Source organism: Centroberyx gerrardi, chromosome 8, assembly GCF_048128805.1.
Source record: "Centroberyx gerrardi isolate f3 chromosome 8, fCenGer3.hap1.cur.20231027, whole genome shotgun sequence".
NCBI classification, from domain to species: domain Eukaryota; kingdom Metazoa; phylum Chordata; class Actinopteri; order Beryciformes; family Berycidae; genus Centroberyx; species Centroberyx gerrardi.
Window position 1 is genome coordinate 20,365,165 of NC_136004.1, and position 14,160 is coordinate 20,379,324.

The following is a 14,160-nucleotide window of genomic DNA, read 5'->3' on the forward strand; positions in this document are numbered from 1 at the left end:
ACACCAGTTCTCAGCCAACGACTCTGCTTCTGTCTGGAAAGGGCTCAGACAGATCACCAACTACAAACCTAGACCCCAGAGCCTCCCTCCCCCCCACCACAGTGACGACTTTCTCCATCCTGGAGAGGGACGTTAACAGGCTTTTCAAGAGACAGAACCCCCGCAAAGCAGCCGGGCCAGACTCTGTTTCTCCATCCACCCTGAAGCACTGTGCTGATCAGCTGTCTCCGGTGTTCACAGACATTTTCAAAACCTCACTGGAGACATGCCACATACCAGCCGGCTTCAAGACCTCCACCATCATCCCCGTCCCCAAAAAAGCCAAGGACCACAGGCCTTAACGACTACAGACCCGTCGCCCTGACCTCTGTGGTGATGAAGTCATTTGAGCGCCTTGTGCTGTCACACCTCAAAAACATCACTGACCCACTCCTGGACCCCCTGCAGTTCGCCTACAGAGCCAGGTCTGTACAGGTCTGTAGACGATGCAGTAAACATGGCCCTCCACTTCATCCTCCAGCACCTGGACACCTCAGGAACCTATGCCAGGATCCTGTTTGTGGACATCAGCTCTGCCTTCAACACGATCATCCCGGCTCTGCTACAGGACAAGCTCTCCCAGCTGAGTGTGCCTGACTGCACCTGCAGTTGGATCACAGACTTCCTGTCTGACAGGAAGCAGCATGTGAAGCTGGGAAAACACGTCTCTGACTCCCGGACCATCAGCACTGGTTCCCCTCAAGGCTGCGTTCTTTCCCCTCTACTCTTCTCCCTGTACACCAACAGCTGCACCTCCAGTCATCAGTCTGTCAAGCTCTTGAAGTTCGCGGACGACACCACCCTCATTGGGCTCATCTCTGGTGGGGATGAGTCAGCCTACAGATGCAGACTGAACAACTTAGAGCTCAACGCTGTAAAGACAGCGGAGATGGTTGTGGACTTCAGGAAGAACCCAGCCCCACTCACCCCCGTCACCCTGAGAGACTCTCCAGTCGACACTGTGGAGTCCATCCGCTTCCTGGGCACCATCATTACCCAGGACCTCAAGTGGGAGCTGAACATCAGCTCCCTCACAAAGAAAGCACAACAGAGGATGTACTTCCTGCGGCAGCTGTTCAACCTGCCAAAGACGATGATGGTGCACTTCTACACCTCCATCGTTGAGTCCATCCTCACCTCCTCCATCACCATCTGGCACACTGCTGCTACTGCCAAGGACAAGGGCAGACTGCAGCTGACTCGCTCCGCTGAGAAAGTGATTGGCTGCAATCTGCCTTCTCTCCAGGATCTGTACGCCTCCAGGACCCTGAGGCGAGCAGGAAAGATTGTGGCTGACCCCTCCCACCCTGGACACAAACTTTTTGAAACACTCCCCTCTGGCAGGAAGCTGCGGTCTATCAGGACCAAAACCTCATGCCACAAGAACAGTTTCTTCCCGTCTGCAGCTGGCCTCATCAACAAGCCCCAGGACCCCCACTGACACGGACCCTTATCCCCTCCCCCCACAGGCACTACACGTTACATTAATGTACAGTCTCCACATCTGACTCAATGCATTACATTAACGCACATCCTTTTGGACATCTTTTTGATCACTGTATAGTGAACATATTCTCTATACTCATTATTTATTGAGTTTATTGAGTTTGAAGCCCGAATGGTGCTCAACTCACTCGAAGCCAACAGTCCTTGTTTTCAGTAAGTCACATTTATAAGATTAGATGAAACTTGAATGATTCCCGTGGGGAAATTGTGTCTTTTCAGAAAATGCATATTTCAACTCATTTTGAGCGACTCTCATCGACAGAGACCCTCAGATCATCAGGCTGGCTGACAAAGCCATCAGGAACCTGATGGAGAAGACGCAGCAGCGACCTGGCTCCAGCCTCCTCGGCCCCCAGGAAGTGCTGATGCTGGTTGTGCCCAAAGTGCTGCAGGGCTTCTGGATTCAGCCGGCGAGCCTCTCGTGCGTCTTGCCCTCGCTGCAGCTCAGCGACCTGGCTGTCGGAGTCACACAGGCCGTTCAGGATAAGCTCTCCGCTTCTCTGACCTCCACGGACCGCCAGGCCGCCTTCTCCCGCTGATGATTCCACTCAGCCAGCTGTAGTGGATGGAGCCGTGAACTCAACCCCTACTGAAGCTCCTGTGGTTCCTCTGACCCTCCCTAATGAAGGTCCTGTGGTTCCTCTGAGCCTCCCAACTGAAGCTCCCCTGGTTCCTCTGACCCTCCCTAATGAAGGTCCTGTGGTTCCTCTGAGGTTCGTTCACACTGTAGCTAATGGCTACTTCCATCAAGATGAACTTTGGCAATGACTGTACCCTTTTACTTTTCAAAGGTGAAAAAAAACAAGAAGAAGAACAGAGTCCGACGCTTCTTCCGCTGGCTGTTTAAAACACTTTGCTGCTGCTGTGCAGTCGAGGAAACAGAGAGGGACTGAAATCCCACTGCAACAAATAAATTCATTGTTGCATTGCAATCAGTCCATGTCAGTCAATTTTTTTCATTTACTGTGAATTGATGCATTGTAAAATTAAGAAATTATCATACAGGAATTGCATGATGCATATACAAACAGCCAACAGCAATTATTGTCACCCTTAATGAAAATTAGCAAAAATTATTGCATAAAATAAACAATAGGCTACTCATAATGATTAAATTTTTCTGCTCAAACCTTTGGGGAAACTACTTACTTTCACTCGAATTAAAATTATTATTTTTTTGAGTAATAGTATTTAGCACAAAAACATAAGGTTCAAAATTATTGGAAAGAATATTTAAAATAAAACCAAAGAAAGTGGCGTATGTGATGAAATTCTATTTTTTTTAATTGATCTCAATCTCCAGAAACTGTATTGCTGCCTTTCATAATTTCCTGTTTGACTGGGGTAAAAATATGAGGTTGCACACATGCAAAATCCCTTTGTCATCCAAAAAAGAAAAACCAAAGAGCTTTCAACTCAGAGGAGACAGATAGTTGTTTACCTACACAAATCAGGTAACGGATATAAAAAAAAATACATAAACAGTTGAAAATACCACCAAGCACAGTCAGGGCAATAATCAAAAAGTTTCAGAAATCTGGAACAGTTGCAAATTCACCAGGAAGAGGACGCATGTGCAAAATGTCCCCATGAACAGTGAGGAAGATGGTGAGGGAGGCAAAGAAGAACCCAAGGATCACAGTTTCACAGCTGCACAGTTTAGTGGACTCCTGGGGTCATCAAGTTTCAAAATCAACAGTTAGATGCCTCCTCTATGTCAACAAGGTCTTTGGAAGGAAGAAGCCCTTACTGAGTGCAACCCATAAACTGAAGTGCCTGAACTTTGCCAAGGATCACCGGAACTACAAATGAAATTGCGTGTTATGGTCAGATGAGACCAAAATTGAACTTTTTGGCCACGAACACCATCGGCATGCTTGGCGACAAAAGACGACTGCATACAAGGAAAAGCACCTGATGCCCACAGTGAAATCTGGTGGATGATCATTGATGCTTTGAAGCTGTTTTGCTGCTAGTGTTCCAGAGGGTCTTGTTAAGATCGATGGCATAATGAATTCTACTAAGGGTATCAGGATATTTTAGCCTAAAACCTGGTTATCTCTGCCTGGAGGTTGAGACTTGGCCATCGAAGGACCTTTCAACTAGACAATGACCCCAAACATACATCAAAATCATCACAGAAATGGTTGCGGGAACACAAAATCAATGTTTTGCAACGGCCATCTCAGGTTCCGGACTTGAACCCTATTGAAAACCTGTGGTCTGAATTGAAGAGGGCAGTCCACAAGCGCAAACCTAAGAATATCAAGGATCTTGAAATGTTCTGCATAGAGGAGCGGTCCAAGATCCCTCCAAAAGTGTTCTCCGACCTTGCCAGACATTATAGGAAGAGGCTCGGTGCTGTTCTCCTCTCCAGGGAGGCTTCGCCAAAATCGTAGGGGTGCCAATCATTTTGAAACCTGTTTTGCAGAAAAAAATATTGTAATACATTTTGTGTTTGAAAAACGTATTGTGTTAAAATAAAAGTGTACGACTTCCCCAAAATATGACTCATTGCATGTGTACGTTTTTTACAGCCATTTGTGCTCATTTTCATGAAGGGTGCCAATAATTCTGGAGTTGACATTTAGATGATGTCCAATCAACAGCTAAGATATGATGTAGAGTGTACTACTTTCACTTTTCAACCCTATTTAACCAGGTTTTAGCCTAGACCTTTAATCCACGTATTTTCAACACTTAAGTTTAAATGTGTAAACATGGAATAGTGGTCAAGTTTGCACACAGGTTCAGTTCTTTTATTTTTTATTTACTTAGGACATGAAAAAATAGTGTGGACAGAGGGTTCATATTCTAAGAAAGTAGCTGAAGGGAAAATGATAAAAAAAAAGAAGAAATAAATACAAAATCAGATAAACATTAAAAGAAAAAATACAAGTGTAAAATGTAAAAATTTCCAAGGAAAAACACTTATTTTTTACTTAGAACATGAAAGCGAGGACATACCTCTGACAGGGTTCATAGTTTATGATACTGAGTTTCAACCGATAAAAAAATCAAGTGTTTGCATTTGCAAACACTTAATTTAAAAATTGAGCACCCTATATGCGACTAGCAAGCTAGTGAGCATACTCTGCTAACAAGCGCATGGCATGGACAACTCAAATTGTGTCGATAAAGTTAGACAACTTATGGATAAAAAGAATACCGAAAGTGCAGATTTTCTCTCTTCCTATTTTCTTCTAAATCTGTTAACGCTGGTGCTGGAAAAACAACAACGCTGACTGACTGTAGGCTACTGCAACCTGCAAAAGAGCTGAAGAGCTGAATGTAGGCTACTTCCTCAAACTTCATTCCTGTTCTTCTTTAGCGTTTTACGTTGGTTCCTCAAACGTCAGTTTGAGCAATAGCAATTTAAACTATTTTAGCACAATATCCTACTTCTGATGTGCACCTTTTATACATTTCAAGCCATTTATGCTATGTTTAAGCATTTTTAGATATACAATAATTTCTTAACTCCATTGGGCTAAAAATGGGCTACACATAGCCTAACCAAACTAAGACAAACAAAAATAAAGCATTATCTTGTACATATGGACTTCTCTTGTGCATATTTTGGATATTTAAAGATGTTTATCCATTGTTTTAAATATGTAATAATGCATTTACTGTTTGGTCTAAAACAGGTCTACAATGATCCTGGGCTATAGGAGAGCTAAAGCATAGTCTACGCCACGTTGAAATCACTTCTTGTGCTCAGATAATTATTTTGTAGCCTACATATGGACTTCTCTGGTGCATATTTTTGATATTTACAGATGTTTATGCATTGTAATAAAACATGAATTGCTAATTGCTAATGATCCTGGGCTATATGAGAGCTAAAGCATAGACGCGACATTGAAACCACTGTGCTCAGTGGGTATTTATAGGCGCACTGATGTAACCTCATCATCTCCGCGACGCGCAGAGTAAAAGGTGGAGCCGGGTGGAGCAGCTCAGCATCGGGCGACGGCTGTCGTAGCGCCAAAGCAGGCACGCGATAGGCCCGACACGCCTGCTACCGGTTTCCCTGTCTGATGCTGCCTTCAGGCACACCTCGTAAACTACCCACTGTGGATTTCCGGAGCGTTAGTTAATTTATTAGAAAAAATAAGGGTGACACCTAAAAGAAAAACAAATAGCAAAAATATAAGCACAGGTCTAATGTTATTTGTAAAGGATGCCAAACAAGAACATACAATGATAAAATACATCACTTTTACTGCTACTACTACTACTACTACTACTACTACTACTACTAATAACAATATGCACCATCATCATCATAAAGATAGAATCATAATCATCATAGCCTAATCACAATAAACTTTATTTGTATATCTCTTTTCAAAACAAAGTTACAAAGTGCTTTACAGAGTCAATAAAGTGCTGTAAAGAGACATTAAAAGAGAGGATAAAGGATAGCAGAAATAGCATAAAATGAACACACAAAAAGCAGTCACACTTCAGAAAAAAAAATTAAGATAAAGACAGGAGAAGGGGAGAGGGAGAACAGGATCAAGATAGGACACATATAGCATACATGAAATAACAGATAAAACATAAGAACAATATAATATAGGAAAGTATGCAAAAGCCTGTTCATTATAGTTTATAGTTTGTTTGCTCTCCGCCCTCTCAACGTCACAACTCGCAACTCGGGTATCATAAAAAAAAATCCCATGTTCCCAGTCTTGTTTTTCCACTCCATTCACTTTGTTGGGTCGTTCATGCGCGCTGCCTCGTAATTGCGATATTTCCGACGGTACTTGAAGGCAGCAATAATCACAACTGGAGACGAGCGCTTCTTCTTGCTGTACCGGTAGTCTATCATTGTACAGGACAGGACCGTAGGCTGTTATTATGAGCTGAAGACGCCCCGCTGTATTATGAAGTTGGTTTGTGAGAAGCTGAGAGGGTGAGAGGCAATTCACATGTCTGGTGTTAGATTAGATTTAGCCTAGTTGAGTGTTTTATGACTTAGAGCATAGTATTTTACCTTATTTTTTTTCTTCCGCTAGTTTTAGTGTCGGGTTACAGCACAATGACAACAGCGTGTTTTAATTCTTTGTAGAAATAGCGAGACATGTGCGACAGATAGGCTGTCTCTCGCCTCGCCGAAACCCAGCCGGCAGCCGCTCAGTCGGGACTCGACATTTTTTGCAAAGACAGAGAGCCGAAGAGGACGCAACATGTTTGAAACCGGAGGGATCCCGTTCATCGTCCTAGACATTACCTGTTCTCTCCTTGGTACGTAAAGCTGATTCATACCTGCCTGTTTAACTTCCCTATTTACCAGGCAGTGTTGGTTGAAGTATAAAACTGAAACTGTATACTGAAATTGTTGTATAGGCTCTAAATAGTCGATAAACTGGTCTAACCAGGCCTTTTCAAGTGGTGTACATAAACATCAGATAAATACCTAAGGAGGCTTGAGGTTTTGGAAACCAGGAAGATGGAAAATAGGGCCACGCAAATTAAAGGCCCACCCTGTGTGACTTTTTCCAAGGAGCGCTGTATTTTTAGCTCACTGTAATGTAATCATATCACAAAAATGTTGTACTCATTTGTAATTTGCATGCTACAGTAAAATACAGAAAATAGAGAGAGTGAGATAGTGGAACTTCTTGTATAATCATAGTTTGGGCAAATACATTGAGGCAGTTGTTGTTATTCAGCATAATTTCTTTGACTAATGTATCAGAGTGAAGGAATACAGCCTTTAATAGCCACCACATTCAATTGATTTTTCCAGTAGAGATTGTGTTGTGCAATTTCCTATGTTGACTAATATGCAAGTCCTCCAGGGTGTGTAGTCAGTGTCTTGTGGTGAGCTTTGCTGCAGACAGAACAGACTGTTTGTTGCCTGTGTAGACTCATCTTCTCTATGTCTTTCTGCCAGTTCCTTGTTCTGGACCTGGCAGCAACACCCACAATATATTCTGGGTCCAGTGCCAAAGTATTGTTCCCTGCCTATCCCTGTATTCTAACATCACTGTTTTGTTATCTAATGTTTCATGGAACCTGTGTTTTTATTTCATATACTGTACATATTGTAACTGTAATACATACCTACTGATACTTACCTGATATACCGATCATAAAACAGAATGATGAACCATATACTTACCTATATACTCACCTCTTTGATGAGCCCTCTCCCTCTCTCCTTCTTTTCCTCTTCTTCCTTTCCTTTCTTTCTTCATATAGACTTAAGGGTTAATGTTGGACTCCTCTTCAGGTCGAGATGTCTCTTCCTTGTTAACGTAGATAATCTATAGAAAGATAAAACCTAAGTCACAGTGTAATGCAACACTAGTCAAGTCAATAGTCCAGTGATGTCTGCATTAGGACCAGTTCAAAATATGGCACATGTAGGCCGCTCTGCATTAGTTCTAAAAGGGCTAATAGGCCTAATCAAAGGGCAGTGACTGTGCGATAACTCATTTAGCCCACCAAGATATATGCCTTCACATGTGTAACAAATGACAAAGTATATCACAGGGAGATCATCTTATTCACTTAGACTGTAATGGCATGAAGAGTGTCTGGCGTTACCGGGATGCCTCCCTAGCTAACCTACATTATTCTTCCTGCAGACTCATCCTGCAGTTTATGAAAACCTGCTCTGCTCTGCTGTGTGGCTCACTCATTAGTTCATTAGGATGAGTGCAAGTGTTTTGTAGTTCGGCCAACACGCTCCTTTGCAATCTCTGTTCAGTTTTGCGACATTCTGGAAAGCTGTACAGGAAGTGAGTGTAAGAAGGGAGGGGAAGAAAGAATGTGTAATCAGATCAAGTCATAGCATGTCTAATGCTGATGCCTGTAGAGATTGGCATCATAATGCATTTCTTAGGCTTATCACAACTTTATTATGTTATGCAAAACATAGGATTTGAATGTCAGAAATAAAATATGTCCATGTCCCATTCGAGCTCACTTGCTTGTTTTTGCATTATTGATCCGGAGTAACTCAAGCCCTCAAGCTTTCTAATTCAGTTATTGTGTAACAACTGCATGAGTGCATACAGAACATTTCTCAAACCCACAAGAGCCACTTGTGAAAAACATTGTCAGCTACCTCTTAGGGAGGGGAATAACCAATATCGTTTGAAGTCATCCTATTTCTTTTCCTGTTACCGAATCCTTGGGGAAGGACAATTATGAGAAATGTGTAATAGATGGCTATGGCTCAAAAATCTCAATAACATTAGTATTTTGCGCCAGCTATTTGTCGTTTATTTTCATGTACTTTTGATGTGAAATCGAGCTGCTTGGGATTTAAGACACATTTCAGAGACATTAAGATGCTATCTCAAGTCATCGTCTGTCTCTCCCTTCTCTTTACCAGTTGGACTTCCATTTTTTGTCCTCACATCTCAACACGACCCATTCAAACGGGGTTTCTTCTGTAACGATGAGTCTATCAGATACCCCTTCAAAGAGGACACCATATCCTACCAGCTGCTGGGGGGGGTCATGATCCCATTCTCACTGATTGTGGCAAGTGAACACTTCTCTCTCCTATTCTTCTATAAGTTCTCCGACCTTACAGTGTCACTGCAAAAGTAGTCTGTCAGACTGTTTTGTTTGTCTTACTATTGTAATTTGCTAATTTTGCTCACCTCATCTCAGGTCCTCGTGTTTATTCAAGGCGTGTGGATATTTGCTCGAGAAACAGTTGCTCAATATTGAATATCTGCTGTTACAGGTCATCTGTGGCGAGTGCCTTTCTGTCTACATGTCTCACATAAAGAACCAGTCTCTGGGGACCAACTATGTGGCGTGTGTCTACAAAGCTGTGGGTAGCTATCTGTTCGGGGCTGCTGCCAGCCAGTCTCTGACAGACATAGCCAAGTACTCCATCGGCCGCCTACGCCCTCACTTCCTGGCTGTGTGCAAACCGGCCTGGGACCGCATCAACTGCAAGACAGGCGGGTACATAGAGAACTTCACCTGCACCGGGGACAAGTTCCTGGTGGATGAAGCAAGGTAAAAGCCCTGTACATGCATGAGCTTCCTCACCAGCATAAGAGAGCCTAGTTGTTTTAGATATAGCTTTACAATAGATGTTAACTGTTAAAAGCTTTCATCCTGTAAAGCCAAATTAATCCTTTCGTATTGAGCGTAACAGCTTGCAATCATGAACTCAGTCCTGAACTTATAATAATTATATGATAATGATAGAGTTTGATTATGATAGACCTTCTGTGATGTGAATCTAACTCACACACTTCATCTGAGAATGCGCCTAATGACACGGTTGCTGACTTATTTTTCATTCAATATCTCTCTGTTTTTCTTTTGTAGAGTTTCCTTCTACTCTGGTCATTCGTCCTTCTCCATGTACTGCATGCTGTTCCTTGTAGTAAGTACATATTTTCCATTACAGCTCGATTTTGGTTCACATATTAGTGCTAGAAACAATGGTTCATTAAATAACTCAGTCACCATATACTGTATCTCTGCTTTGGCTATCTGACTGTAATTGCCTGGTGTCATAAGCTATTGTTATCAGTTTCATATTCACTGTGAAAATTCACTCTAAAAAGATACTTCAACATTTGGAGAACAGTTTATATTAGCACAATAAACTGACTAACTCTTTTAAACAAAGGCACATTACTTGACAAAAATGTATACCTACCTATAACTGTTGCCGGTGAAAACATAACTGAAACAATAGAGTGCACTAAAGACACATTCACATCTAGAATGATATCTATAAAGATAACTCACTTTTATTGATTGTCACTGTTTTGCTTTGGCAACAGATACTGAAGTTTTTAATGGCAATAAAGCTCATTTGAACTATAACCTATAACGATATGTTGTTGCTCAACCATTCACACTACAGCGATATCTGCACTAATTCACATGCCTCCTTCTTTCCTAGAACTTTAATTTGATTGGTTGAAAATGTTTTATCATCCAAAAATCATCCATGTTTTTTGCATGCAAAAAATGGCTCTGAGATTGAGCCAAAACTATAGTTAAAGTTTTGGATGTTTTTATAGTTATTGTTGTCGTGTTGACATTCTGTTTACTTTGAATGATTTAACTCTTTCTATAGTTATAGTTATCTTTATAGTTATCATTCTAGATGTGAATTGGCCTTTAGGTGTGACTCCCAAGCTAATTTGTTTATTTCCACTTCTCAGCCTGTCTGTTCTTTCTCTCCCTCTGCCCTCTGTAGCTGTACATCCAGGCCAGACTGAAGTCAGAATGGGCGAGGCTTCTGCGCCCCACCATCCAGTTCTTCCTGATTTCAACGGCTCTGTATGTGGGACTTTCACGGGTGTCTGACTACAAACATCACTGGAGCGATGTGCTCGCCGGCCTCCTGCAGGGCGCTCTGGTGGCTGCTCTCACTGTGAGTTTCACCGTCAGAGCTGAACCCATTTGGATAATGACAGCAGAGGACGTTACGCATTATGTCATCATGGCACAGAATAGGAAAAAAAAGAAGTCTGGTCTATAGTGCTGAAGCGATTCGTCGATTAACCGATTAGTTGATTGACAGACAATCAATATCATTTTCATAATCGATTAATTGTTTCAGTCATTTATCAAGTAAAAATGCCAAACATTTGCTGGTTAAGATTTTTCTCCATTGCATCTCATTATAAAATGAATACTAGCTGCTGGTCAGACAAGCAATTTTATGACATCACTTAAGCCTCTGGAAACTTGTGATGGGCATTTGTCATTATTTTTGACATTTTATAGACTAAATGATTAATCAATTAATCGAAAAAATAATCGCTTGCCCTACTGCAGCCCCACTGGTCTACTTTGTTGATATCTACATTGTTTTTTGGATAGTACAATTACAATAACTGGGATAGCACACTGGAATGTGTTCTCTCTTTGGTCTCTTTCTTTCTGAGGCCGTTATTTACAGTCGTGCTTCTTTCCTCGCAGGTTTTCTTTGTGTCTGGCTTCTTCAAACAACCAGTTGACCCAGTGGTGACCCAGGAGGAGGAAGCCTCACACACCAGTTTACAGGACAACCCTTCCAATGGGAACCACTATGGCAGCACTGACTGAAACAGAGACCGTTACAGGGCCACGATCCCTTAAAATGGTTCTGGATGACCTAACACACAGAGCATCAATGCACTGCAGGTCTTTGGCATTAACTGCTGGCTGTTTCGATGCATTTCTTCAACATAATTTCCCCCCAGAGCCAATGATGCCGCCCGCAGGCTTTAGCTGTTGCCTTTGGTGTGGTGCGTAAACTTCAACTACAGGAAGAAAAGTGCACTAAGAAAAACTATGCTTTTTACTTTACTCCAGTAAAGAGAAGCAGACGTTTCTATCAGGTTTTTAGGTAAATCCAACATGTTATAGTGTGTATATAACATAATTTATGTAATGATGAGACAAAATACAGTATGTTGGATTTGCTTTAAAAAAATAACGATTGCATTCCTTTTTTACAGTGTGAGCTTGTTGGAAATGTGGTTACTAGTATATATTGGTCTGAGGCTGTCGTCATGGATGAATGAAATTCCATTTGCCCAGAATATAATGAGCGTCTGTGTGCACACTGCAAGCAGGCTTGTAGAAGGCCTGGTACCTGTGAATAAGAGAAGCTGGGCTGTCCTTAAACATAAAATGGAGACTGAACTCAGTCAGTTATATATTTATATTTTGGATTATTGCCTTAGTCAGATTGTTGCTGCTACCTGCTCTAAAGTCCCCTCCCTGATATCATGCCATGTAAACATTTGTAAATAATATGATTTCTGATGGAAAATGCAATGCAATGATTTTATTTTTTTTTTTACAATTTGTATAAAGCTCTTTGTGTTTGTTCATGGAACGGCTCAGAAGCTATAAACAATATTGTTTAGAGCAGTATTGGGAAAAAAAGTGACAAATAAAGAGAATTCCATTTTGCTACTTTGTTAGAAAGGAATCAGATGGTTTCTGTGTGTTTTGTCGGTCTAAAAATGAAGGCAGATGTATTCAAAGATCAGCGAAAGGTGCCTTGGACATGGTGAAACCTGCGGGAGGTTTTGGATCTGGATTCGATTGCTGTGGCAGACTATTTTATTTGTTTTTACAACCTTTTTTCAGCTAAATTGTAGAGTAACGGATGGCATCAAGGAAGAGAAACTAAGGGTGGGATTCAGAAACCAAATTCCCTCAGAAATGAGGGAAACAAAGGTCTAAGTGCTCTCAAACATGACACTGATGTTAGTGGCTCATCCATTGTCTGCACAGCCAGCCCATAGAAACCACTAGCATGCAAATGTAAAGAAGCCTCACAGCCTAATGTCGAATGGAAAAGCATGTTTGTTTGTTATCTCAGTGCAGTTTGCATGTAAGCGAGAGCAGGTTGTCGCTGGACATTCTCGGAGTTCTGCCAGGTTGAGAGGTCGACTTGTCTTCACCCAGAGAGGGTTTTGTCAGTAGACAGGCCCTGATCCTGGGCTGCAAATGGCCGAGGATCTGCTTTAGAGTTGAAATCCTATTACAGTGTCTGAGACAACGAGGCTAAAGAGATGCTTCACACTTAGTCACAGCAGTAAACCAAAGTTATCTTCAGTTTGTCATCTAGCTGTAGTTGTTGACAGTGGAATATATTTCATGGCCCGTGACCCTGAATAGGAATAAGCAGGAAAGAATGAAAAGATGTAATTTTAGAAAATGTTTGGGTAACACTTCATTGGGATAGTCCAATGTTTATACTTAATTATCGGGTGACAAAAAGTTGATGTGTGTTCATGATAAAATGCCATGTGTTAAGATTAACTCTAAACCAGACAGGCTATTTTTCACACTATTGTGAGTATCACCTGAAACTCAGTAGACGTTTTAGTGACATGATAGTCACTTGATAGGAAGTCAGGTATCAGCATTGGACAGTCCAAATAAAGTGCGACCATAGTTTGCGCTGAAAGGAATTGCATTTTTGTTTTTTAACTAAAATACTGCAATAATGTACATAACTACTTCTGCTCTGTGAATATAAGATACTCTTTGCAGAATAGCATAATAGGGAAACACTCATCCATTTAACTGCAATCCAGTTCTTTTCCATTTTCAGTTCCTCTTAAGATTCAAACATTGCCCTTATCAAGCTGGATATTCCGAAGTAATGTTACACATAACTCGGCATGTAATTTTTTGAGGAAATGTGTTCATGTGACTTAATTTGGAACGTCTTCCTGAGACACTTAGAGTAAACTCTATTGTCAGAAAAGAGCAAATTTGATTATGGAGCAAAACATTACTTTAGTTGTTCACATTTGAGATGCGAGGGGTTCCACACACAATGCTATCTAGGTGGAATATGCAGTGATACAGTTTTATAGCTTTCTCTCCAAGTACTTGACTTTGAAACTATGCATGCAACATAAAGAGAAATAAGCAGTGATATAGACATACTGTAGGTAGGTTGAAATGACTGGTGAAATTTCCTGGGGAGATTGCAAGGAACTATAAAAAAAGACCAATGCAAGTGGAAGTTGAGACCAGCGGCAGATGAGACGTGTATTATGAATTTGTCTACCATGTATCACTAACAGAGGGAGTTGGAAATGAACTATGAATGCAAAAATGTCACAAATATTTAATACACAGTGCATAATGGTTCCA

At 41.4% G+C, this 14,160-nt stretch overlaps 1 protein-coding gene across 1 annotated transcript; it reads left to right on the forward strand.

Annotated features, from left to right (window-relative positions):
• Positions 1–6,325: 6,325 nt before the first annotated feature.
• On the forward strand, positions 6,326–12,475 carry LOC139908259 (phospholipid phosphatase 1-like). Its single transcript, XM_071894876.2, has 7 exons — positions 6,326–6,469; positions 6,632–6,801; positions 8,903–9,054; positions 9,263–9,543; positions 9,862–9,919; positions 10,748–10,924; positions 11,476–12,475. Exons 1-7 carry the CDS (start codon positions 6,441–6,443, stop codon positions 11,599–11,601), a joined length of 993 nt encoding a protein of 330 aa, XP_071750977.1. The 5' UTR covers positions 6,326–6,440; the 3' UTR covers positions 11,602–12,475.
• The last annotated feature ends 1,685 nt before the right edge of the window (positions 12,476–14,160 follow it).